A 27,979-nucleotide genomic window follows, 5' to 3' on the forward strand; every position below is an offset into this window, starting at 1 on the left:
TGTCCCATGCAATAAGAGGTCACTGGTTTGACTACCAGTCAAGGCACATGCCCAGGTTGTGGGCTCAACCCCCAGTAGGGGGCGTGCAGGAGGCAGCTGATTGATGTTTCTCTCTCATCGATGTTTCTATCTCTATCAATCTCCCTTCCTCTCTTAAAAAATCAATAAAAACATGTTTAATAATAAAATCAAAAATTTAAAAGTATCCAACAAGGCCTGAGATAGTGTAAGACACTTGCAATGCTCTAGGTCACCATGGTCTGAGGCTTAAACCAAGACCAGGTAACTTTTTTAAATGGAAAAAAGTTCATTAGAAACAGAGATAGAAGAGGGTATGGGGAATAAATAGCAATGGAAGACTTGACTGGGGTGGTGAACACACATAATATACAGATGATATACTACAGAACTGTACGCTTGACGCCTATATCATTTTATTAATCATTGTCACACACACATCCCCAAAGACCCCAACAGAGTTCCCAAGTATTTAATCTGATTAACATCCCTGTTTTTGAATTGCATAGAAACAGCAGCAAGAAACCACCAAGGTTACTTAACTCCCCAGCGCACTGAACACTTCAAGTCAACCCTCTGAAATGTGATCAGAGACCAAAAGCCATGGATAATGGGCTCCCTGGGGCCCCATGTGTGCCTGCCAAAGTTGCCAAGCAGCACCCCACCCCTCCGAAAGTCAACAAAAGCTATCACCCTGAACCTGGAAGATCACTGCAAGTGATCCCATTGATTATGACAGAGAAATGCGGTCCTTCAATAAATGTTAACTTTCAATAGATAAGCCCATCTCCTATTCCTGAAGCCATCGACCTCCCCTCAATATGTGCCTCTATTATGCTTCTATAACCCTAATCTGCAAAGGCCCTCAAGAGTTAGTGTTCTAGTCTCTGAGGGCTGAGCTCCATACTTAAGTCACTGCTCCAGAATGGAGGCACTGACTAGCCCTCCAAAATGCCCCGCCCCAACTGCCTTACCTAGTGGGAAGTCCTCCCTAACACAGAACAAGCAGTTCCCACCCCCACCCACCCCATCCTCCCCACAGTCTACCTCCTACATGCTAGCCTGGCCAGCACTGCTGATTCTCCAACCCCCATGCTACAACAGGACTTCACTCCCACTACTGTCTGTGCTCAGGTTCAGCTTACCCCTGATGAACTTGCCAGATGGAGTGCCGGACTTCACTAATGTGTACTATTTCTATCTATGTAGCCTATCAACTAGCCTTCTCTGTTACAGCAGATTTGCACCTGGATATTGCAAATAACCCTATATAAAAAATTTGACTGCTGCACTTCACACACTAAAAGAGTCACCCATTTAAAGTGTACAGCTCAGTTATTTTTAGTATATTCAGAGTTAAGCAATCACCACCACCATCTAAATCCAGAACATTTTCATCACCCCAAAAAGAAACCCCATCCCATTAGCAGACACTCTCCACTTATCCCTCTCCCCAGTCCTTGGCAACCACTAATCTACTTTCTGCCTACAGAGTCACCTGTTCTGGATGTTTCCTATAGATGGAATCAAGTCTCATCCATGCTGTAACACATATAGGTACTTTTCTTTTAATGGCTGAGTAATGTTCCACTGTATGGATTTACCACATTGTATTTATCTACTCATCTACTGAAATCATGCTGCTATGAATTTTCGTGTGGATGAAAGTTTTTAGTTCTCTCATAGTGTACCTAGGAGTGGAAATGCTAGGCCCTATGATGATAACCTATCTCTTCTGGACTCAAGTGCAGCCTAGCTTTAATTCCCTTTGCAGTTTTGGGTTCTTCCTTCCCGAAACCCCAGGACACTCTTCAAAATGCCCAAATACATTCTCTCTATCCTGGGTGGCTAGCCTGTCTCACCACAAACCAATCCTAACAATCCTTGCTAAGCTGTGAATCTGCTCAATTTTCACCCTAAAATATTCTATAGAAAAAAACCCCTTTTTGAATTTTTTCCTCAAGAACCACCCAGAGTACTGCAGAATAACATAGCACAAGTTCAAGGGCAACTGTAGTTTTCTGGTTAGTATAAAATCAAATCCAAAATCTCAGCCATAATAATTGAGACACTTACGGGGAAGCTGTTGTGGACGCTCAGGAGGGAAAAAATCTCCCTTTGGTAAGGCCCTCTCATCCTGAAAAAGAACGTGAATAAATCTCAGTATTCCTAGAAGACTGTTGGCAACAGCAAAAGATGGAAACAATTCCCATCAACAGAGGACTAGTTTGATAATTATACACCCTCACCACAGAATATCACACAAGTATCAAAAGGAGTATAGAGCCCTGGCCAGGTAGCTCAGTTTAGTTAAGAAGGGCGTTGTCCCAATAAGCCAAGGTTGCAGGTTTGATCCCCCAGTCAGGGCACATACAAGAATCAACCAATAAATGCATAAATAAGTGAACCAACAAACTGTTTCTCTAAATAAATAAATAAATAAATTCCAAAATAACCTTCAAAAAAAAGGGGAGTATACCTTGCTAACTTTTGTGTAAAGGGGAAGGATTAAAATATACACTTATGTATATATTGTGGGGCATGGACAGGACCTGGGTACAAAGCATGAGCAAGACTCTCACATTATCTTTTTCATGCTTTTTGAGTTTTCAATCACATGAAGCAATTACCTATTTCTACAAAACTAAACTAAACGTTTCAAGTAATTTAACAAACTCCTTTACAGTTCCTCTTATTTTATTTCTGAATTTGAGTGCTAACTACCTTGCCCTCACCACATTCCAATGGAAACCCACGGTATATAATCGTTCTTTGAAATTGATCATTTGCTCAAGCAGAATACTCAATTGGCCTCACCATGCCAATCAGCCAACTGTGCAAAGAAAAATATATCTGAAGTGAGAGCTGCATGAACAAAGGTTATTTTTATCATAAATATGCTCACCATACCACTCCCTATTTAACTTAGACCACTGATTTTCAACCTTTTTCATCTCAAGGCACACATAAACTAATTGCTAAAATTCTGCGGCACACTAAAATATCTCTCTCTTGCCCGGCCGGGCATGGCTCAGCGGTTGAGTGTCGACCTAGGATCCAGGCAATTGGGGTTCGATTCCTGGTCAGGGCACATGCTCAAGTTGAAGGCTCCATCCCCAGTCGGGGGCACGCAGTAGGCAGTGATCAATGACTCTTTCATCACTGATGTTTCTATCTCTCTCTCTCCCCCCCTCTCCTTTCCTCTCTCTGAAATCAATAAAGATATTTTAAAAAATAAATAAAAATAAATCTCCCTTGACAATTTGACAAAAAAATAGATATACTTTTGATTCATTCACACCAGATGGTTACTGTTGTGTTGGCTGCTGTCATTTTATTTGACGATCTAAGGGAAGAGGTCAGTGTCCCTGACTAAACAGTCAAGTATTAGAGGATATATTATAGAATTACACACCTGAAACCTACATAATTTAATTAACCAATGTCACCCCAATAAATTCAATAAAAATAAAGAGTCAGGTATTGCATGTTTTAAAAATTCTTACGGCACACTGGTTGAAAATCGCTGTATGTGCACTTTTAACAATTCCATGTTCTTGCTAGATGTACTTGAATGTATTATGAAGAGATCCTATTAACTTACCATTTTCACGTGCATTGGTCTATCAAATAGCAGTTGGCCATTAAACATAGCTGATATTAAAATTAAGGCAATTTCTTACAATTCTAAAAACATGCACAGCAGGAGAGAAATAGACAAAATAATTTAAATTGTGTGATGAATTTCTGAGCAATTTTGATTCCTCATCATACTTTCAAGTAATTGTGTTTGGTTCTCAAGTCAGCATAAAAGGAACAATAAATAAAGCTCAAGGAGGAAGTAAGTAAACCTCAGCTTACAACTTAGGTGCAGAGCTTCATTCATACCACCTTATACTTCTCACCAAACCATCCTCTTAAGCACTGGCATCAGTTTTCTATACATGTCCAACAGGCCAGGTATCCTAACATTTTTTAAGTACCATGTTTTCTGGGCAAAATACTCAATGACAATCTTGCCTGAATTCAGTAACTGTGTTCTGTGTGGTACTCTACATTGCGGCTACAAAAATGTAATTCTAAGGTAATCAGCCTAGGGTAAGAGAGAAGTGCTTCTTTCAGAATGATGTCAATCCATTGGCGAGATAGGGCCCTGCAAAGGCTTATATATGAACTAACCGATTTTTTTTCTCCAGTGACACATTCATTGGACTCCCCATTTCAAACCAGACTCCTCTAAAAAGAAATCATTGGAAAAGACCACCACCCATAAGAATGTGCCTCCTTTCTAACCAGCCCTTCTATCTACACAGGACTAAATTAATTCCATCACAGAGAACTTTTCAAATTCCACAGTAATGCATTCCCTCCTCACTCAGAAAATAGAGATACAAAGTTACCACTTCCCCACACAAACCTGTATTACTAAAATAACATTTAGACAAACTGTTCCCCAAGACTTCAATTCCAGTAAAAGGATACATATAGCTTGCACAGCTTCAATGGACTGTTCAAAAGTAACAGTGCCTATTCCACGACTTTTTCCATCTTTATCCTCAAGAATGTCTGCCCGGACCACCACACCAGCCATACTAAAAACTTCCTTCAGTTTCTTCCAGCCAACTTTATAATCCAGCTAATCAAGAGAAGGGGAAGAAAATCTCAGTCTTAAGAAAAACAACATTTTTATTACATGCATGCAACGTGCTTTGTTTGGAAGCAAGCATTAGAAAAATATATCACAAAAACTATGTACTGCAGTTGTATTTTCCAAATAGGACTATAAAGCCTGGCCTTAACTGCCATTTACCGTCTCTTTTCTCTGAAATAACAGCTAAGTCACCTCAATCATTTCAAAGTAATGTTTATAATTAAACATTAAAAAAAATTGCTTCCCCAGAGTATATCATCTTCTCCTACCCATTTCTTTTTTAAAAACATTTCCCTTTGCAAATGACAAAGGCATTACCATTTATCCCAGACCCAAGAAGGGGGAAGGGTCAGTACATAATCTCTGCTCAGAAATTTTTTTACCCTGCACCTAAATAAACTCACCAAGAATGCAGACTCAGCAGCTACTTTTGTAAACACCAACAAAAACACCAGTAAACACAACCCCCAAGGGACCACAGTCAAACCTATAACTTATGACCGCAGTGGTCATTAGGGAACAAAGCCTAACCAAGGCTAATTTTTTAAAGTAGATCAAGAAGATAACATAACCCTCTCTTAAGTTTTTCTTCTCAAACATCAAACCTACTTTTTATGACACATTGATAAGATTGTTTCATAAAGTTCTGATTTTTTTTCTACTTCAGACACTGTTTCGTTTACTTACATTTGCTACAAATACTGTGCTTCCAAGTCTTCCAGCCTGTAATGCATGGATAATCTCATTTGGGATGTTAGGATTATTTAGGATACTGGGTGGGATATTAATCATTCCTGGGCCACCTGGTCCCATACCCATCCCACCAGTCGTAGCCATCACCTTTTGCATTGCTCTCCTGGCATGTTCACCATCAGGATCCTAAAATGAGCACAAAAGTGTTACATTTAACCGACCCAGTAAGTGATAGCCCCAAATTTTCAGAAATTGAGAGATTGTTTGGAAAGCATTTCTCAAAATCTATAATAAAAAATTCAAATGAACTAAAACCACCAGGCCAGGAAGAATACCAGCCAAAGGACCAAGGAAGGAAGGGTGTAAAACTTAGGTCTCAACTGAACTAAGTAACTAAAAAAATAAAGGGGGGTGGGTTGAGTTTTTTGACATAATTAGTTGACACAACACATAACTTCCAGATTGAAATAAGATCTTCATGGGCTTGGCATAGTTGACTCTTACTTATTCAATGGGGTTTTGTAATTCCTGCAAACCCAATCAGTGATTTTCCCAAAGGTTTGAAAAAACAGTTCTAGATCACTAAGGTACTCCATCCTTCACATTATTCAGGCATCTGACTCCCATGTAGTCTGGACAGGTCTGTGAAGTTCTGGTATTGACACTATTCTTAAACTCTCTGCCCTTTTGTGTATCACCTTCGACACACAAGAGAACTTAAACCCTACCACACTTTCCTCCTTGAGCTCTAAATATACCGATCTTCCTCCAAGAACAACAGACAAAGTAAGTCAATGAGCATCCCGGCCAGTGTGGCTCAGTTGGCTGGAGCATCATCCCGTACACCGAAAGGTCAAGGGTTCGATTCCCAGTCAGGGTACATACCTAGATTGCAGGTTCATTCCTTGGTTGGGGTGAGTGAGAGGCAATCAATCAATGTTTCTCTTACATCAATGTTTCTCTCCCTCTCTCTTTCTCCCCCCTCCTCTCTCTCAAATCAATAAACATATCCCGAGGTGAAGATTGGGGGGAAAAAGGCCAAGGAGGGTCTGAATCAATAAAAAAAACCTCCCTCTTCCTTGAGGGAGAGAAGGTATTTGATTTGGATTAGATATGAAAGAGGATTTGAGTCATGACAAACTCAACATAAAAAAGAAAAAAGGAGCCTGTCCAGCATGGCTCCGTGGTTGAACATAGGCCTACTGAACCAGGAGGTCAAGGTCTGATTCCTGGTCAGGGCACATGCCTGGGTTGCTGACTCAATCCCCAGTAGGGGGCGTGCAGGAGGTAGCTGATCAATGACTCTCTCCCAATGATGTTTCTCTCTCTCTCCCTCTCCCTTTTGCTCTGAAATCAATAAAAACATTTAAAAAAAGGAAAAAGGAGGGCCAAGAATAGGGGTCAAACTGTTAAGTATAGAATCCTTTAAAAACAACCACAGGCTCGATGTGAATGACTCTGAGAAAACAAGGCAGGCTGGTTAAGATCACAGATGTTAGGAAGGCAGGCAGTAGTCACTCAGGATGTACTCAGCCACTAATTCAAAGTTCTTACAGAACCCTGTGACTGACCCTCTTCATTAAAAACAGGTGGGTACACTCCATAAAACATAGTCCAGGACTACTTTTGTCTTTTCCTAACTCCAAATAGGACTTGACAATTACAAACTACATCTAGTGTTTCAAGAGCTTACTTCTTTGACTTTCAGTGGTCTTCCACTCAGACTATGCTTGTTTAGAACTTCAGCAGCTTTTTTCATGCTCTCTTCCATCTTGAATTCAACAACACTACGAAGAGTCAAAAGGAAACGAGTGAAACCAGTCCTGCAACTTAGAAGGCTCAATTGCCAATAAGTAACTAGACAATACTTACGCACATCCCTTTGGAAGAAGCCACAGACCAATCAGAAGAGCAAGGAAAGGGGAAAAAAAGGAAAAAAAAAGTAAATATCAATGAGTTATAAAAATGATTTATGTAACAAAGTTAGGTTTGTTTTTTTAAATTAACCCTTCTAAGAGGAAGCTGACAGAAGTGTCTTGCCTAGCCTTCCTTATTAAAAGCTGCACTCCTTATTACCTCCTTTCCCTGCACATTACCAGCATTGCACTATAATTGCTGAAGTTATAAATAAGCAGACCTAAATTCAGGTTCTCCAAGAAATCACACAAACTTTTTAGATCTGCTTCCCTTTGTACTCAATCAATTCCTTATCATACTCCTCCTAAATCCATCCCTTCCATAAATTGAGCTCATCCTTTGGATTATTCTAAGCCATTCTATTGCACGACAGAAAATAGTTTATTTTCTCTTTAAACTAGGCCAATTTTAAACGTTCAGATTTTAAATATTTGTTTTACAATTTACTGGCACAAAGGCAACTTTTCGGAACCTTTGGTTCACACAACTTTCAAATTCAGCAACCAACCAAGAGTATCATTTTCTAGACAAGAACACGCGTTTTACATTAATATACCACCGCTAAAATTCCATGCATAATTCACACACAGCCAATTCCTCTGTTAACAAAAAGACAATGCTACAATTGGTCCCCAGTTATCAAAATTGGGCATCCAAACAGAATACCAAAAAGCTCTTTGGCCAGCCATTTGGAAAAGCAGGACTCCCGTTTACAAATCCCTTCCCACCCCACACAAATGTTTGGCAAAATCAAACATGGCTACTATAACATGAGCACTCACTGCCTTCCTGATTTCATTCGATTCCACGCCACCATACAGTTACATTTTTCATTTGGTAAATCCACAGAAGAAATTCTCTCAAGACACTTACCCTTGACTTTCCTTCAGCGTCCATTAAGAGCTCCACGTATGTTACCTCACCAACTACAAATCAGTTTCCAGACGACACATAAACCAAGGGAGAAAAGCCAAGAAAACAATGGGAATTTAGAACAATCATCAGCAACCTTGTATGGAGCCTCTGCCTTATAAGAAAGCCCAGAAACACTCCATATTCTCTAAACCACAGAACTAGGCATTACAGGTGTGCAGTAAAGGTATGTGAAACTCATTAACAATGTCCTTGATGTTCCTCCCACCATAAACAAGCTATTTCCACATCAATTTCCCTGTCTGGACTCTCAATCATGACTAGAGGCAATCCAAATCTATAGGAAAGAAGTCTGCGTGACTCACTTTTTTGGGTAAGGGAGGAAGTTTTACACATGCACTCTTACTGGTGAAAGCACATAAACAGCACACAAATTACAATGCCACTAGGCTGAACTCAAATGCTATATCAAGGATGTGTATATGCTCAAAGGCATACACATGGTGTTGCAGGATACAAGGGTGGGCAACCTGCATAATCTAGGGCCCTGCACTCAGGAGGGCCACATACCTAGTTTTCTGCTATTGCTGTGGTCTTGACATCCTAATTTTTAAACAAGGGGCCCTGTACTTTCATTATGCACTACACTCCACAAATTCTGTAACTTCACCCAGGCTTTATTCTTGCTTTCTCAACCTCCTCATTAAAGGGCACAGATAAATGCAAATTTAGAACTCAGTTTGCATCTAAACAATTAAACAGACTCACTTGATTCTAATCTACACAAAGGGGGAAGGGGGAAAACAAAGCATTTCAAAAGATTCTGCAGATTTTCCTCAAGGTTTGGATTGCCAATTCATGATGTTAAAACCCATCAAGTCAACCACTAAAATGTCTGCTGAGCTTGAAGACGGCACACAGAAAACAGAAATTTAAAGCTTAGTTTGGAGAAAACAATCTCTAAATAGGCTATTTTTTAAAGGATTATTTTTATGATGGTAAAGCCTTCTCCAACTCAGTTTTCAAGTTTGGTTTAGCGCTACAAGGATAAAATAACCCTCCTTAATGGCCTCAACAAGTCCTGCCTATTCTAACTCCTTTGTTCAAAGGACATTAAAATTATTACAGGATTTTTAAATCACTATTGCAAGGAGATATTTAAATATAAAACTTTTTAAAAATAAAATTAACAATTTGGAAGGCATATTTATTAATAATGCATTTGCCTGGCAGTTGAAAGCAAGAAAGCCAAGTGTTCAAAGTTTAAATCTACAGCCTTGGCTTCCTTGTCCTTTCCTGAAATGTTAACCAAACCAGCACTTTACACAAAAACAGCAAGGAGAATCAGTGCAGAGATAAAAAAAGGAAATAGGTGCAACTGGTAAGTTTAACATGTGGAGTATGTACTCCTGATGGAGCAAACTGAAAAATGATCAGACAAGGGACAATCATACAAATTGGCTTTATTTTACCCATACAAAAGTAAAGCAATTCCAAAAAAGTTGTGGCCTTTCCTGAAGCCACGTTAAGAGCCATTTATTTCAACAGCAGCAGGCATTTCAAGACCAGCAGCTCTTGTCTCCACTTAAATGAAAATGCCAGGTACTGTGTCAAGACAGTGAAGAGAGAACCCAAGTTTCCTTCCTTCCTATGAGATGTGACTGTGACTACTGCCTAATAACCTTAAAAATAAATAAAAGAAACACACTATCTCAACGACAGCTGTAACTATGTTGTCAAAATTAAAATACTGTGGTATTTGGATAGTTTCTAGTCTGTGCCCATAAAGACACTTTATCAAAAAGATGTCATTGCAACCTGGAAACCAAGCAAGTCCCAATCAAACTTTTTTCCATGGTCTTAATCACTTCAGCAAAAGCTAGGTTTAGAAATTAGGACTTTTCACACTTAACATTCTAGTGATGGAACAAGCCCAGCCTTCAATCCTTGGCACATGGAAACTGCTTAAAATGTTCCCTCTCTTTTCCCCCCCAAATGGTATAGTTTAGTAAAAACAAAAAAAAGAACCCTCCCTCCTCTCAGTTTAGCAGTAAGTGAGGCCATCACTGTGGCTCTAGCATGAGTAGTGTTGTTCCCAAGGATCAATAATAACCATGCTCTCCTCATAAATCCTGATCTCAACCCTGACAGACCTCATCAATTGAGAGCTGTGAGCAAACTGGTACCACAGGCTCTGCAACAGCTGCTGATTTATACTTCCCAACAGGAAGATAATAATAAAGCCTGTAAGAGACTACCATCTTTTAGCTCTTAACTATTAAATAAAGCAAGACCTGTTCAGTAGAATCAGTACATCAACAAAACTTGGAAGGCAAAATTTGTCAATTATCAATCTGGTCATATTCAATGAAATAAAGTTTAAAAGAGCCAACCAACCAGAGCAGATCAGTTAGAACTGAGAGGTAAAGTTCACAAATTGGCAATAGCAACAGTATCAAAGAAATGGAATTCGCAGGTATTAATAAAAATTACTGCTGCTCCTCACTCCTCATTGAACATGAATGAAATCCCAAGAGGAGGTTGCTGAGACAAATTCTACTGCAGCTTAAACATCAAAGTATCTACAGGAAAAACCTAAGACTCTGAAAAGTCTAATAATGCCACATGTTATCACCTACCTTTATTTTTAAAGTGCTCCAAGAAATAATTTTTAACCAACATTTTGGTGGGTTATTAAAAATACTGCCTCAAGAAGAGAGAGAAAAGAAAAAAGTGACAAAAACAAAAAATATATATATTGCCTCAAGAATAAAAGGCACCAGGAGGTTAAGTAGATGAGCAAACCAAAAATAATTCAGGCAGTCCTTGGAGCTATTCTGATTTAACATTTCTGCACGTATTTTTACCATAAAGAGTATTTATTTCTGTGTTCTCATTTACTACTCAAGTATGAAATGGACACACACACAAAAAAGAGAGTACAGTCACTGACAAGAATTCATATGTGAAAAGGCCTGTATTATTAAAGGAAGGGGGAAACAGGGCATGTTATCAAACATTTTCATCTCATAATAAGGTAGCTACTCTAATGGTGCGGTGCATAGAATAAATGCATATTTGAATTTGGAACGTGTGATTAATATATAGACATATATGTAGGTTTATATATAGCTTGTTTCTCATATATATGGCAAAATAATTATTCTACACAGTGATTACTTAATTTACAGCCAAGTTAGAAACTGATTGAACCCATTCTTGCTTCTCAATCTGCGGGGACAGCAGAACAACACTACCTCTCTAACTAGACCAAAGGCCACCAAGGAAGCCAGGGAGGCTCCACTGTTGGGGTTTAACCCAAATACCCACAGAGACAAAAGCTTCAGCATAACAGCCTTTCCAAAATGCAGGCTCAATTTCCAACAAAGGAAAATCTGAAGGAGCCAAAGAGATTGGGTAGGGATTTTTCTGAAACTTAAAATTTAAGTTCTGCTCCACAGACCCACCATGAAGATTATTTCCAAGAGCCACTGGACAACTTCCACTGGACTACACATGCCCTCTGGGCCTTGGTTTTCTGTCAGCTAGAATTTGAAATTTACTTGAAGTGATGCATTAAATAAAAACAGAAGGATTAAGTGCTTAAAGAAATCATTGCTTATACAAGTTAAACTGACTGCTGCTAAATTTAGGATTGATTGAGAATAAACTACATCACTGACCTTCCTTTCTTCCTCACACTCTGCTCCGTGTTTACTAACTGCTGCTGCAGCTCAGTCCTGCCTCGGTGCTGCCGGCTCCCAGGTTAGGCCAGGAGAACAAGCAGCCCCATGCCAAGCTTCCTTCATCCACACACGAGGACTTCCCAGTAATGTAGCACAACACTATTTAAGTTTAAAATAACCAAGCCACCTTTTGCTCACAGAAATCTTACTTTTTTGCCCAATCCTTATCCCGATCCAGCCAGAGTGGCTCAGTAGTTGAGCATCAACCTATGATACAGGCAGTTTGATTCCCGGTCAGGGCATGTGCCTGGGTTGTGGGCTCCATCCCCAGTGGGGGCATGGAGGAGGCAGCTCATCAGTGACTATCACTGATGTTTCTCTCTCTCTCTCTCCCTTTCTCTCTCAAAAATCAATAAAGACATCTTTTAAAAAGATATGTATCCCCAACAGCTGTTAACTGATGAAAATTAGGTAGCTGTTAGGTCATTAATTCACTCTCAAACTTGGTTTGGCAATCTCCAAATTTCGTATTACATTGGCTCTCAATGTATGTTTGTTTTTCAACCCAGCAACAATTTGGTCTTCAAAGCTGCCATTTTTTCCACGCAATATCTCCGTTAAAAAATAAGCACAGTCAAAAGGAAGGACAACAGAAACCTTTCCCTTGTCCCATCGGGAAACATAGAGCAGGAAGGGGAAAGCTCAGGGAAAGAGGGCATTCAATTCTAAGGGCTATGAAACTGTTTAATTCCTGTCCCTAACTGATATTATGGGGGTGAGCAAAAAAGCAGGCTGGCTCAGAACACAGCAAAGCTCTGAATACATACTTCTTTAAAAAATCAGTAATGTTGATTTCATGATAGTGCCTCCAAAAAAAATCTGGGCACCAAACAAGCTTTGTGATCCTATTCAGGGTTTTGAAAAAACCAGGGGAAAAGTGGTCAGTTTCACATAATACATGAATTATTAGTAGGATCTCCCAGAATGCTGTTAAATGCTAAAATTCAAGACAAACACTATAAAACACACTTGGGTATCCAAGGACGGTGAATTAGGGAGTGGTGCATGAGGCAATCTCAGGCATGATCAATGATTAGCCTTAGAAAAGCTCCTGTCCTGCCATTTCAGAGCTACTACCTTAATTCTGAGAGGTGGCAATTAGACAGTGCGGCAATGATATAACATTATTCAGATCTTTAAGCTGAGGACAAATTATTCCACTATTTTTCTGAAAAAGGACGATTTAATCAGGGACAGGCTCTTAAAATGCAGACTGATAAAGAGTGGTTGGATTAAGACAGCCCAAATCTCTGCTTTGTCCATCCTAAAGATTACCTTGAGACCAATGCTTTCAGGGTATAAGTGCCTCTATCTGTGATTTTCTTCCCCCTGTGCAATAACAAGTCTTCAAAAACCTTAAAACTTATTTGCAACAGATTTCAAGTAAATATTTCAGATTTCAAATAACTTTACATTATTTTTGGTATACCAAGACATGAATAAAAATGTCTTTTGAAAACCTCATAATAAAAAGAATAAAAACATTTCTTAAGGAGTCACGTAGGTAAACAGTAAATTATTTTAGATTTCACATACTGAATATAACCATTACCATAAAAAAGATTACCTTTCTCTTATGAATCTCTTTACCCACAATCTAACATGGCTAATAATAAAACAGAAAAGTAATTTAACTTGTACAGGGGAGTTCTAAGCAAGAACATTTTAAGGTCTGTTAAAAATAACTGATTTACTGCACACCTGTAATTCTAAATTACACCACCAAAATACACTGAAAGGGCTGAGCCAGGGCATTCATAGCAGTATGCCAGGGGAATATGAGAACCAGTTTGGAAGTACCCGAATAAACCACCAGGCTGGCTCCACACTTAATACAGTTCAATAGGAAATTGAGGTGAACTGCTTCTACATCCAGAAACGTCATGGCTGCTGCTGCTGCTACCAGCTTTAAGGCTTCCAAAACTGAATTACTGAATGGTAAAGCAGTAAAAATGTCACCTACTTTATCCATCATGTCCCAAAACTGGTTCACACACTCCTAAAAATGAAAAAATAATTTGGCCTGCAATCTCTTACAAAATTCTGCATTTTCAAAGCCACATTCCTGGTTCTTGGAACTACTATACCTTATTATCAATGGAAGTATCAATTCAGTGATTCAACCAAATCACAAAAACACAAATTTGGGGGTTATTCCAAAAACTAATTCGAATGAGACCCAACTTTACTGTACAGAAATTCTAAGCTTGTATTGAAGCAGCAGTCCCAAAAACCAAGAACACTGCATCTGGGATGCCACATGACACGCCCTTCAGACAAAAAGAAGAAACTTCACTCTTGCCCTAGGAGCATTGGCAGGAATGATTTTGCTGATCAAGGCAGGAAAACAAATCTCACACCCAAACATTTTCCATCCATGTTATCTGGAGAAATACTACATGGGAGCACCATACATAACTGTACAGAGAGGTTCACGGTGCCTAGTGCTTCAGCATGTCATGGTCAAATCAAGAGATGGGACAATGATGGCAATGGGCCATTTATATTTTCAAAACCCAATGCTGGGAGCACCAGTACACATACAAAAATGGCCTATCCAAGTGGCATCTCTGTCACTGAAATGTTAATCATTTGACAAATCAAGCTCAAATCTCTTTTCATTATGAATGCTCCAAAAAACCAGTACCTTTCAGTCCTTCAAAAAGACTCCATTTGAGAGTAATTTGAGTCTAAGTTTCCCTTAGGGGGTGGAGGTGAGGGGAGACCCCAAGGCATTAGACAAATTGTTCTCTATAAGCAGGGCTGAGCAATCTCTTTAGCCCTGAGTGCCACCAGCAGGGCCAAGAATCAGGAAAGAAAGGAAGACAGAAGAAACAGAACAAGAGTATGGGAAAGAAAGGACACACCTGGTGTGCACATGGGGTAAGGCAAAGGACTATGGAGACAACCGACCTCCTCGGACGTCTTGGTGGCAGTAGAGCTTCCACTGCTTCCCCTGCCCTAAGCAGGAATTTGGACGCCTGAGCTGTGACTAATGTGCACCAGAAGGCACTACATTACACAGGACAGGCCTTATTTTGAGCTCTCCAATTGCCAATCTAAGTGTTCCCCGCCCCCCCCAGGGGGGGGTGCCTAACAATTTAAGCACAAGCTAATGTTTTATAATTTAGAATCTGAACAGCACAAGTTCCAGCTACCAAATTTTGATCCCAGAAAGACATCCACAAAATTTAAACAAACTACCTTCCCAAAGGAATTTAAAAGCTTTAAAAAAAAAAAGAGCGACAGAAAAGATAAAACCTCTCCTACCTATTATGAAAAAAAAAATCAAAAAATTTCCTTAACACAAAGAGGCTCCCCTCAAACTTAATTGAAGTCCTATTACTATATTAAGCCAGTAAAATATTTATAGGCCAAAGGATCATCAAACCACCCTATCAGACACACAGGTGCACAACCACAAAAAAAAAAGTAGGGTGGGTAGGAGGGCTTAACTCTCAAGCCTGACAGAACACATGCTCTACCCAGAACAGCTTCCACTGACAAAAAATAACCAAGGAATCAGCCACAGAAAAGATGACACACCAACCTTCTTACCCTACTCAACCACCAGTACCATTACCTTTTTCTTTAACCAGGTCTTTAAGTGACTGCCATTTCACATCAAAAGGTATGTTTGTAATGAAGGCTCTGTATCTTTTGGTTGGATTGGCATATGGCTCAAAGCGATTGCCTCCTCTTTTTATGTTTTTCTCCTTTCTCTTCTCATTCTGAGTAGGTCGTTCTCCTTCACTGAATTCAAAAGATGGGGAAAAAAGGGTCCATATGTTAGCACAATTTGAAAGATAGTATTTCACTTGCCAGGTTTACAATTCCATACAAAGTTACATATAACACAAGACTAATACTGACTTTGATGAGACATTCAAACTAAAGCGTTTCCATAGAGCAGAAAACTGCAATAGTGCACTCCTTAAACCCACCTATCAAGAAACCGGTCCCAAGAAAGTGTGTTCTTCTAGGCCTTCACACACTCCTATGGCATAACAGAAATGGGAGTGAGAGGCCAACTCCCTGCCTGAAGTGCTTTAATTCCAAAACAGAAAGAGGAAAAGAGAAAAAGATTTACAAGACCTTGGCAGGCACAGCTCAGTAGGTTGGGCACTGTCCTGTGCCCCAAAAGATTGCTGGTTCAATTCCAGGTCAGGGCACATACCCAGGTTGTGGGCTCAATCCCCGGTACGGAGTGTAGGAGGCAGCCAACCTGATGTTCTGCTCTCACATTGGTATTTCTCTGCCCCCCTCTCAAAAAAAAAAAAAAAAATCTTTAAAAAAGTTTTTTACAAGATTTCATGGAACAGAAATGAGGTGGTGCACAGTCCCAACCAATTTTAGCTTCACAAATAAAAGTGCCTTTTGTTGTGTTTTTTAAAAAATTGTTTTAAGTGGGAATGTAAAATGGTGCAGCTGCTACATAAAAGTGTGGCAGTTACTCAAAAAGTTAAAACATATAATCACTATATGACCCAGCAATTCCACTCCTAGGTATATAGCCCAGGGAAGTGAAAGCAAAGATCAAATACTTATACACCAATAGCAGCATTATTCCCAATAGCCTAAAGGTGGAAACAACCTAAGTATTCACCAACAGACGAATGGAATGAACAAAATGTGGTATATAAGTACAATAGAATATTGTTCAACCATAAAAAGGAGTGAAGTGCTGATACATGTTGTAACACAGATGAACTTTGAAAACATGCTAAGTGAAACAAGCCAGTCTCTCTGTTTGGGACAATAAAAGCTCTGGAAATGGAAAGTGGATCGTGGTATAATATACAACATTGTACTTGATGCTACTAAATTGTACACGTAAAATGGTTAAAATGGCCTAGCCAAAGTGGCTCAGCGGTTGAGCATCAACCTATAATCCAGAAGAATGAGGTTCAATTCAGGGTCAGGGCACATGCCGGGTTTCTGAGCTCAATGCCCAGCAGGGGGTGTGCGGAAGGCAGCCGATCAATGACGACTCTATCATCATTGATGTTTCAACTCTTTCCCCCCTCTCCCTTCCTCTCTCTGAAATCAATAGATATATTTTTTAAAATAATAAAAATTTTTAAAAATGGTTAAAATGGTAACTCTTACATATATTGTACCACAATAAAAAAATTTTTAAGGGAAAGAAACCATTCTCTACACAACCCCACTTTGACACTAGGAAAATCAAAGTCTAAGCAACCCTGGTACATAAAAGAGCACACAAACACTCCCAACTTTTGCAAAGAAGGGTGGATGCTTTTTGGCATGGCCTTTCCCGTAATACTTTTCACCTTGGTGTGTTAGGTTCTAAGCTCCATACAAACAAATTCAGCTTAAACTGGGACATGAAAAAAGCTTCATAAGAAATGCAGGCTTCCAAAGCACAGAACCAGACATCAGGCTCAACAGGCCATAGCCTAGGGACAACAGGACAGTGTATGTGTGTAACCAGGGCAGCACCTATGCATTGGTCAAGTGAGGCTGATCCCTGAGCTGCCTGCTCAATTCAGCCCCCTTTGACCACAAGCAGACACCTCCAACACCTGTAAGCACTGACCAGAAACACCTGGCAGCCATAGGGAGTTCTTCTCAGCGCACTTTCTGCTTCACTAGCCCTATTCTTCCACCAGTGAGAATCCTGCAACTCCCAAACCACAGATTCCAGCAAAGGCTTTGTAATCCACGGCACAAATGGAAAAAAACAAAAGCCAAGACTATGGTATTGATTTACAAAACTACCTTCACTTAATAAAAGGGCTGATCTTTATTCTAGGATTCTTCCTTGTGTGTGGGAGTAGTGTTCAAACAATGGGTGGTAGCTGGAGGACTTTAACATAATTTGGAAAAATTAGAAAGTTAGCAACTTTTTGCAGTCTCCAAAGTTTTGGGGTTTTTTAAAAATATATCTTTATTGATTTCAGAGAAAGGAAAGGAGAGGGAGAGAGATAGAAACATCAGTGATGAGAGAGTCATTGATCGGCTGCAGCCCGCAACCTGGGCATGTGCCCCAACCAGGAATCGAACCCCGATCGCCTGGATTCTAGGTAGACGCTCAACTGTTGAGCCACGCCCAGCTGGGCCAAAGTTTTTTTTAACTGGTCCCTCATACACAAGGGTGCCAAGTGGTAACCCAATGAAGGTATATCATCCTAGGCAAAACTAAGGAAAGCCGCTTCCTACATGATCTGAACTATATCAACATGCAACAGACTTCCAGCTGACAGATGTGGAAGGTACGGCCACTGGAGTTCTTGGATCCCCAGAACTCTTTACTCTGTCCACCCAGGTTCACAACAGACCTTCCTCAGGCTAGGCTGCACACCACAAACAGATCTCAGAAGGAACCTGCCTACGCCACATGAAGTCCTGCACCAAAATCTGCCAAACAGCATATTTGCCAATTGCTTACTCTTGGCAGATGAGGAAAATAGTATAAATTCATAAAATGTACATCTAATCTATATTTCATAAACCTACCTACAGAGGGTCTGTAGATAGAAATGTATATGACTTGTTTCTTTTGAAACCCAAATATCCTATGATTTGCCACAAAAAAAAAAATTCTGACTTAGGGTCCATGACACTAATAGTGCCAGTCTGTTTTCAGGCTGCTAAGGTCACCTATTAATTATAAAATGTGTAAATAACTAATTACAGCCAAAGTATGTAGGCTATACTCTGCCCATGCATTATTAGGGCTAAGAATAAACTACCTGCCCTGGCGCATGTGATTTAGTTGGTTGGGTGCTGTATTGTGCACTCAAAGGCTGCCAGTTCGATTCCCAGTCAGGGCACATCCCTGGGTTACAGGTATGGTCTCCCTGGTCAGGGAAGCCGATCGATCGATGTTTCCCTCTCACATTGGTGTTTCTCCCCCCCTAGAAATCAACAAAATCTTAAAAAAATAAGATTTTTTAAAAAATAAACTACCCAATCTAACCAAAGAAACTGGATTATTTGGTTTAGGGTTAATCCACATCACATGGCTCAGCATTGAGAAAGCAGCTCATATGGATTATGCCCAAGGTGTGAGCACAATACCACTGCACCCAAATTCTTCTCTGGGCAATCACTTCCTCTCTCTGAAAAGCTTCCTCAGAAAGTCATTTCCAGCTTCTTAAAAAATTGACCTTTTCTTAAATCTAATGATCACCATGAACTCTATTCTTGACAGAATTAGGAGAAAACCACCCTCAAAGAAATCTCCCTCAAGACATATATTCAATTACAGATGATGTGATAGTTTAAGAGTGGTGTCCTGAAAAGTCCATTTTTAAAATGCCCGATCCAATTTTCTCCCATCTTCAGAATAAAATGAGGCAAAGTTTTCTCTAGTCCTCAACTATAGGGTGTCCCCAAACAATGTACGTACACACACACACACACACACTTTGAATAATTATAAAGGCAGTGTTCATTAAAATACATTTCATTTTCAAAACTGAGCTATCAGCTGTTAAAGTGCATATACATTTTTTTGCGACACCCTATATATGCAACACTTATGAATAAACAAATTGCAGTATATTCATACATGGAAATACTACTCAACAAAAAGTAATGTACTACAAACAACATGAATGAATCTCAAAATATTTATACTAAAAAAAAAAAAAAGACCAAAAAAGGGTATTCAGAAAATCTATTCTAGCAAACTAATCTACAGCAGGGTTTCTCAACCTCAGCACTATTGACATCTTAGGCCAGATAATCCTGTGTTGTGGGGGACTTCCCTGTGCACTATACAGTATTCAGCAGCATTCCCTGACCTCTACTCAAGGATGCCAGTAGCAACTCCATCCCTCTGTCTTGAAGGTGAAGATCAAAAATGTCTCCAAAACATTTCCAAATGTCCCCTAGAGGGAAGAAATCACCCAGTTGAGAACCAATGATGCATACTGACGGAAAGCAGACCCATGATAACCTAGGGGTGGAGAGAAGAGAGGCTCAGAGGATTACAAAGGGGTGAGAAAATGTAGTGATATATTTATCTTGATTCAATGAGGGTTTTATATACTGACACACACCAAACTACATTTCCAATATGTTTATTGTGCCTATTATACAACATTGTTTTTAAAAGTTTCTTCTCATATTTATTACATTTTAAACCTAATCCCAATAACTTGACTTGTAACTCCAACATAAAGTAACAGATTTGTAATCTTTCAAAGAAACTTACTGTGAAGCCACAGTAAGTGGCCTACCTAGGCCAGCTAAATGTCTTATCAATCAATATTCTGATATTGCCAATTGCCCATGATTCTGATTCCATCTGATTCTGCCACCCAGTCACCTACCAAAGTTCTAAATAGAACCAGTAAAACCGAAACTTTCCCTGAAATTCTATAAACCTATTTCATAATACATAAAGACAAGCCTAAAATATCTGAAACTACCTTCCAAATCATTCAAATAAGTTTAATTATGTTTAATATGGCTTTGGAATTGTTTTGCTGACTATATTCATTGAAAATTGGTAATTTATCATGTCACTGCTCCATAACACTAGAATTATACTATACATAAAGACCACAACTAAAAAAAAATTTTAAGTGCCTACTCCAGGAAGGACTGCTACATTCAGTTTAAATGAGTGAATCCCTACCCTCTCATGCCTCCATGGCATTCCCATGTATAATACTATTTATTACTTGCAGAGTTCTTCAAGCAAGAGTGTAGTCTGAAATGGCAACCCAATACCCTGAAATCCTGAACACTTCTGAGGGAAAAAGAATTCCCACCCACCCCCACCCTCGTATCCCCTTGTATCATCCTTTATGCAAAATGATTCTTCACAGAAACCCTTTCAACTCTGAGTTCCTCTAATGCATTTAAGATGTGGAGAGCTCGGTTCATAGCACTGTTCTAGCTCCAGGTCCACCACTTAACCACCCACATGATTCTAGGTCTTTTCCTCTTGGTTGTTTACCAGCTAAACCAGCATAGCCTGGATCCACCTAGCTCACAGGGGTGTTGTGAGAAATCAACAAATAGCCTAACAAAAAACAACTTGGTAAATGTTAAGCGCAACATTAAGAGAGCAATAATACAGGTGACTAACAGGTAGGGTCGCACTACCAAAGCTTAAACCTCAATGTCACCTTTGCTAAGCCTCAGTTCCTTCATTTGTAAAAGGTTTAAAGGAGAGACCTGGCACATAAGTGACTTTAGCAGTGATATATTTTCCTACCAATAATTTTCTTGAAAGCAGTAGAGAGACCTTCTACCATTGAATATACCAGATTAGGCTTTAAAACAAGCTCACCAGGGCAATGGCTGAGGAAACCTAGGCATTGTACTTACAGACTACTGAAGAAACAATTCAGCCTTCAACTCTGACTGCAAAACACTGTAATGAGAGAACCCACCTGAGAACCCTGAAAAGAAACAAGCAACCTAATGTTTGCAGACTGCTATCGCTTGCATAACCATGAATAAAATCACAGAGCAAAGTGAAAGCAAAGAGTTGGCTGCAGGCATTCAAACAATCCAGAGCCCCCTATTCTAATCCTGAGCTCAGAATATAATGTACCTCAAAAATTATTTTATTGCCCGGCCGGGCATGGCTCAGCAGTTGAGCGTCAACCTAGGATCCAGACGACTGGGGTTCAATTCCCAGTCAGGGCACGTGCCCAGGTTGTGGGCTTGATCAATGACTTTCTCATCATTGATGTTTCTCTTTCTCTCTCTCCCTCTCTCTCTCCTTTCCTCTCTCTGAAATCAATACAGATATATATATTTTTTAATTATTTTTATCAAGTATAGAAACACTTTTTAAAGTACAGTGCAAAAATAACAAAAAAACCGACTCAAGTCATTATTATTTAAATAAGAAACTTCCAGTGACTGTATTTAGTGAGAGGTTACCAAAATAGTGTTGTGTAAGCCCCCAAGGTCTTTAAGTAAAGATGGCCTCCCCTAAACTCTTTGGGTCAATTACCTTAACCTGAGTTTTCTCAGTGGTTAAAAAAATTTTTCTTCTTGATTGCAAAACAGACTTAACACAAACATTACCTTCCCAGTAATCTAAACTAAATATAGGTTTTTATTTTTATTTAACAAGGAGAAGCTTTATTTGTTTTTGTCCACCTGTTCCAAAATGGCACATAGGCCAGAGGCCAGCTGCAGAGAATTCCATGTAAATTTTTATTCTTAATAGTCTATGCTACATTTGTCAAATGAATCAGTCACAAAATGACTATTTGAAAACGAAGAGTGGAAAATGGGAAATTTAAATAAGTACCCCAGACGCTATACAATCCATAACTAATTCAACTTCTCACCTAATTCAACTTCTCACCTAGCCCGATTCTAACAGCACTCCATCCTGTGATTAAGTGCTTTGAAAGAAAAAATACACCATATAAATATATCTTAAAAGCCTCCAAATATGGCTCTCAGAAATCCAACCAGGTTCCCCAAAACAGACGCTGAAAAAACTCTAAAATGAACACATCCCTTTCGAGAGTTTTCAATAATAAAGTGTTGAGAATATTTCCAAAATGTCTCTGTTGATTTCCAAGGACCAATAACCAGCGCATATTTTCGTCCTCACCTAAGTTTAACATAGCTAGGATTTAGTAAATGCTCATTAACATAAAGTGCTTTAACTACATTCACTTTTAATCCCCACAAATTGTAATTATGCACATTAAAAATGTTGTGGGAAGGAAAATTCTTGACAATGTATAACTGAGGTAACAAGGAGATGGGGAGAATGGTAAGTTACTGATTAGTGGTTACAGTTTGACATGTTGAAAAAGTTCTGGACATGGATGGTGGTGATGGCTGCACAACACTGCACTTAATAACAACGATTCTCACATTTCAAATAGTTAAAATTGTAAATTCCATACTGTGTATACGTTACCACAATTTTTTAAAATTTGTGGGAAATCAAATGTGTGCCCAGCCTTCCCCTCTCCTCTCCCCACAAGGTGCTGGTCAGAGCAAAAACGTTTTTCTTTCAGGTAACTGTAAGCAAAATAAGTGGGTTTCACGGGGGACACAAGATCATGCGTTAAGGGAATTTTAAAAACCAAAGACCCGAGACAGAGCCGCAAGCAGGACTCAAAAAGGTGACGGAGTTTGGAAGTGGGCAGCCAGCCGAATGATGGAAAATCTTCCCCTAGAACACGGAAGAGGATGTTTTCTCCTTCTTTCCTGTTTGTTTGTAAGGGTGAACATGGAGCAGAAGGCCCGATAGCTCTATGAATACCTACTGCACACCTGGGGAAGAAGTGAGGGACCTCAGCGAGGTACTTGAGCCAGAGAGTGGGGCGAAGGGCGGTTCCGACCAAGGCACTCGGCGAGGGGCGGGAGAGGGGGAGCGGCCCGCGCCGAAGGGGGGAGGGGAAGAGGGGGCGGCCGGAGCCGTCCTCGCGGTCCCTGCCTACACCTACCCGCCTCCGCTACCGTTTACCGGGGCCGACCGCGTGCCAAGTCCTGCACGCTCTTTCCCCTCCCCCCATTTGACCAATAGGGAAACTGAGACCCCTGGCAAGAGGGAAAATGTGAAACCCCGCGCCCAAGGTCACCGGACTGGGAAGCTGGCCACGCACTCCGGGACTCGCCGGCCCTGGGGCCCGCGCCATCATCCCCGCGCCCAGAGGCCTGGCCTGAGGCCTCGGAGTCGGACCGGACCTAGAGACCGGAAGAGTGGAGGCCCGAGGCCTGGGACATAAGAGCAACCTTTGAGGTGCTCCGGGGGGCCGCCTGGTAGCATTCCTGACAGCCTTGGCCGCCCCCACCTTTAGCAGGCCCCGGGGGGAGGCCTGGGCCGAGGAGGCGCCAGGGGGAGGCGGCCAACAGACCTAACGGGAGTCGGGGCCGCGAAATGTCTGGCCCGGGACACGAAGCCGTGGAATACTCACCCTTTCGGACCCGGAACCCCGTTGCCGCTCGGCGCGCCGGGCGCGCCGCTCTCCCCCTCCATCTTGGGCTCCGTCGCCGCCACCTCGGCAGCCGCTTCGACCCCTGCCGCCATTTTCTCCGCGTCTGGGCTTTGTGTGATGGAGAGGGCTGCACGGTGCTGCGCCTGCGCGCTCACGTGACCCGGCACGACCAGTAACGCCTGCGCGCGCCGCAGCCGGCTCCCGCCCGGTTCCGTCCAGCCCCGCGCCACGCCCCCGCTCCAGGCCACGCCCCCGCCGCGCACCGGCGCTGACCCTCAGCAAACTCTTGTTAGGCTCGTCTGCTGGGTCATCCACCCACTGTTGAGCTTTATTAGGAAAAGGCATCTCCTCACCTCCACCCGGACGTAGTCACTTCCATAATCAGGTGGAACAGAGGGGCAGCGAAAGTTTTGTTTGCCGGAATGTAAAGAAACCAGGCAAGGGCAGAACACCGAAGGGCCAGGTTGTGGGACTGGCGTGCAAAGTGCTGTGTCTCTAAGCAAGTATCATCCTGCACCAAGAATATCTAGGCTCTGATCCTAGCCGGTTTGGCTTAGTGGTTAGAGCCTCAGCACCCCGACTGAAGGGCCCCTGTTTGATGGGGGCCAAGGGCAGGTACCTCCGTTGCAGCCCCCCCACCCTTAGGGCCCCTGCAGGAGGCAACCAGTGATGTGTCTCTCTCACATTGATGTTTATCTCTCTCTCTGCCTCGGTCTCTCTCTCCCTTCCAAGCTCTCTGAAAAGCAATGGGAAAAAAATCCTCATATGAGGATAAAAAGAAAGAATATCTACTCTCTGTCTGGTAATCTCCCCACCACCTCGTGAAGAGCTTATAGCCTAAGTCTTTTCACTGAACCCATCAGGCAACAGCCAAAACGCATAGCTGGGGACTCAGTAAGTGCTCATGGATGTTTCTTGAGTGAATGAACAAGCAAAAAGCCAAATGTGATGAGAAATAAGCTGTAGGCCAAAAGATCCCATTAACTTTAACTGTGTCCCTCTGCCCTGAGGGCTTGTTCCTGTTCCCATCTGGGTTTTTAGGTCTGTTACAGGCTGTCTTGGGGAAAAGGCCAGAGTCCAGGGGAGTGTTTAGAGGTTCGGGGTTTTTCCCCAGCAGCTCCCCATCTCTCTGGTGTCTCTGGAACTTTGAAATGCTTCACTGAATCTTGCTCAGGTTCCCATCTAACCACCAAACTCTCGCTAGGCTCACAAAGGGAAAGCAGTTTGGGTGGGGGGGGGTCCACCTCTCTCACGGAATGATTGCATTCCTTTAGGCTCTGGAAGAATATCTCACCTGCCACACCCTCCCAGATGCTTAATTCTGCCTGGTGATTCTGACCTAGGTTGAGATCTTCAGACCCAGAGAATAAATTCATGTGGGATCCCAGCCAGACAGGAGGCTATGCCCCACCCTCCCTTTCCAGTTCCATTCTGACATACTTCCCAAACTCATCTCACAGAATCCCCTTCTCTCACCCAAGTCCCTCCTCCCAAGTACCCTCCTGAAATCTCTACCAAAATCCACTGTGCACACACCAACCCTTCTCCCCTCTTCCCATGGCCCTGTTAGAATCTGTCTCAGTTTACCTTTCTCCCCTTTAGACTTCTCCTACACTGGAGGGGGCCCGGGAGCAGAAAAAGCCTCACAAACCTCTGAATTTCCTTGCCCAACAGGGCTCAGAGATGGCGGAAGAGACCACAGCAGTCTGTCAGAATCAGGGAGAAGAATGCAAATACAAAGCCAATCCTTTCTTCTGCAGTGGGTGTGACTGGAGATTAGTGACAAGCCAGGCCCAGGATGAGGAGACAAACTCTCTTCCACTCTGGGGTCTCTTACAGGCTGGTGCCTTCACCCAACACTGCCCAGATTCCTGGGTTTTGCTATCTTCTGAACTATTATTTCCTTCGTACTTTTCTTTAATTGACACACTTCCTTTAAAAGCAGATGTTTTAAAATTGTGCTTTATGGGGGTTGGGAAGCTGGGTGAAAAAGGTGAAGAGATTGAGCAAAAACAAACAAACAAAACTCAGGCACACTCTCCCTCTGGGGAGCTCCCCCTTGCCTTTCCCTTCTGCCTTTTCCTCTCCAAGGCACATTACCTTTGCCTTTATCTCTCCTCAGCTCCAAGGGCCCTTCTACTACCTCTGTAACTTTTTAAATAAACTCTTATAATTTGAATTAAAATAAAACTCATAGACACAGAAAACAGTATAGTGATTACCAGAGGGAAAGGGGGACGGGGGAGGTAGAAGAGGGTATAGGGGAGATAAATGGTGATGGAAGGAGACTTGACTTTGGGTAGTAAACACACAATACAATATACATATGATGTGTTATAGAATTGTACACTTGACACCTATAATTTTATAAACTAATGTCACCCCAATAAATTCAATAAAAAAAATCACCCTGGCCGGGTAGCTCAGTTGGTTAGAGCCTCGTCCCAATACACCAAGGTTTCAGATTCAATCCCTGGTCAGGGCACATACAAGAATCAACCAATGAATGCAGAAATCAGTGGAACAACAAATCAGTGGCTCTCCCTCGCTCTCTCTCTGCCCCTTCCTCTCCAAAATAAATAATTTTTAAATTTTAAAAATTGTGCTTTTACATCACAGCCCATATTGTCAACTTGCTATAAAAAGCTTATTGTAAAAAATAAGAGGGCAGACTCCCCCTGGAGCATGCCCATGTCTTTCCTTCCCATTTCTTCCTAAGCCATGTTTTTTTCTTCCTAAGTTCTAAGGGTCCCCTTGAGACTTGGAACCAGGGAAGCAATGGGCAGCAGCAGCTCCTCCTTGGCTTACCCTCTGAACCTTTTCTCTGACTTTTCAGTGAGCCAACAGCAGCCCTGCCTTGGCTTACTCCTGTCACTGTGACTTTAACTTCCCTGTGAGCCAAAGCAGCCCCATCTAAGCCCTTCCTTGTTTCACGGTCCCCAGCTTTAATAAATGTACTCTAAAATATATATAAATATATACATATATAAATAAGAGGATGATGCTATTAAAGTATAAATTCAGTTATGCATGCTGCCAAAGGCTCTGAGCCCCAGACTTGCTCTCTCTTTGCTAGGGTTAGGGGTCATTAACGATAGCCTAACACCAACCTACAACTTTCTCCTGGACATAATTGAAAGTATTAGAAGAGATTTGCAAAGGAAACAGCTTTCTCATTTCACGATGGCATATCCTCGGGTCTCTTGGCATCATCTCCAGTGATACCACACTCCAAAAATGGCGTGGAAAGTTAAGTGCTAGGCCTGGGCAGAGAGGGAGCAGCTGCAGAGGCAAGAAGGGTATAATGCTGTTTCTGCAGACTACCAGATGCCTACAAAGCCCAGCTTGTCTTTCTAACTGCCTCTCTTCTACCCCTCTGCCCCTCAATCACACTGCCCCAGCACCATTATCTACTATGCTGCTCCTTCCACAGGCCATGCAGTTTCCTAGGCCTCTGCACTTTGCTGTTCCTTTCACTCCACAGCCAGGCTGGCCTACCCTTGCCCTTCTAGTCTGGGGTAGAAAGGGTTTTTCTTCCTCTGTGAGAGGACCAGACAGGAATTCATGTGGAAAACAATAGAACTGTGCTAGGCCCATCATGAATGAATGATCTTGGGCAAGTGACCTACTACTCTGATCCCCACTTTGCTCACCTGCCAATGAGATTAAGAGAACCCCAGAACCTACCTTTCAGGGCTGCTCTGAGTACTAAATGTGGCCTGATGCAGAGAGCCCTCAAACATAAAAAGGCTCAGAAAGAGCTCAAGAAGTAGGTGCTATTGCCCCACCTGAGTGGCTCAGCTGAGTGGTGTCCTGTGCACCAAAAGGTTTTCAGTTCGATTACTGGTCAGGGCACATACCTGGGTTGTGGGTTTGATCCCCAGTCAAGGCACGTACAAAAGGCAACTAATCAATGTTTCTCTCTCACATCAGTAGTTTTCTCCCCCCACCCCTTTCTCTCTCTAAGGCATGTCCTCAGGTGAGAATTAAAAAAAAAAAGTGGGTGCTATTATTAGCATGACCATCTTCTGCTTCCTTCCTGAGTCCTCCTGGAAGGGGAAGCACAAAGCTCAGCACTGGGACCATGCAGACCCATGCTCAATCCCACCTCCGCATCCTAGAACTGTGGCACCTTAGAGGCTTCCCGGCTCTGGGCCTGTCTTCTGGGCCTGTCTTCTCAT

At 41.6% G+C, this 27,979-nt stretch overlaps 1 protein-coding gene across 12 annotated transcripts in view; it reads right to left on the minus strand.

The window, feature by feature from the left end:
- The window catches only part of HNRNPM (heterogeneous nuclear ribonucleoprotein M), a 41,881-nt gene extending 17,902 nt beyond the window's left edge, over nt 1-23,979 (minus strand). For 3 of the 12 annotated variants that reach the window (XM_081136293.1, XM_081136292.1, XM_081136291.1), the window contains exons 1-8: nt 23,778-23,917; nt 15,476-15,651; nt 7,056-7,149; nt 5,510-5,548; nt 5,357-5,392; nt 4,501-4,654; nt 3,623-3,672; nt 2,095-2,155 (exon numbers count right to left, since the gene is read on the minus strand). In XM_081136293.1, the coding sequence (XP_080992419.1) occupies nt 2,095-2,155; nt 3,623-3,672; nt 4,501-4,654; nt 5,357-5,392; nt 5,510-5,548; nt 7,056-7,133 (418 nt within the window). In that variant the 5' untranslated portion in view covers nt 7,134-7,149; nt 15,476-15,651; nt 23,778-23,917. Of the gene's footprint in view, nt 1-2,094; nt 2,156-3,622; nt 3,673-4,500; nt 4,655-5,356; nt 5,549-7,055; nt 7,174-7,234; nt 8,013-8,126; nt 8,206-15,475; nt 15,652-23,777 lie in introns of those variants that run through there. The other 9 variants (XM_081136290.1, XM_081136282.1, XM_081136285.1 and 6 more) reach the window with 8 other exon arrangements.
- Nucleotides 23,980-27,979: the final 4,000 nt, after the last annotated feature.

This window comes from Miniopterus schreibersii, assembly GCF_964146895.1.
Source record: "Miniopterus schreibersii genome assembly, chromosome: 4".
Lineage (NCBI taxonomy): Eukaryota > Metazoa > Chordata > Mammalia > Chiroptera > Miniopteridae > Miniopterus > Miniopterus schreibersii.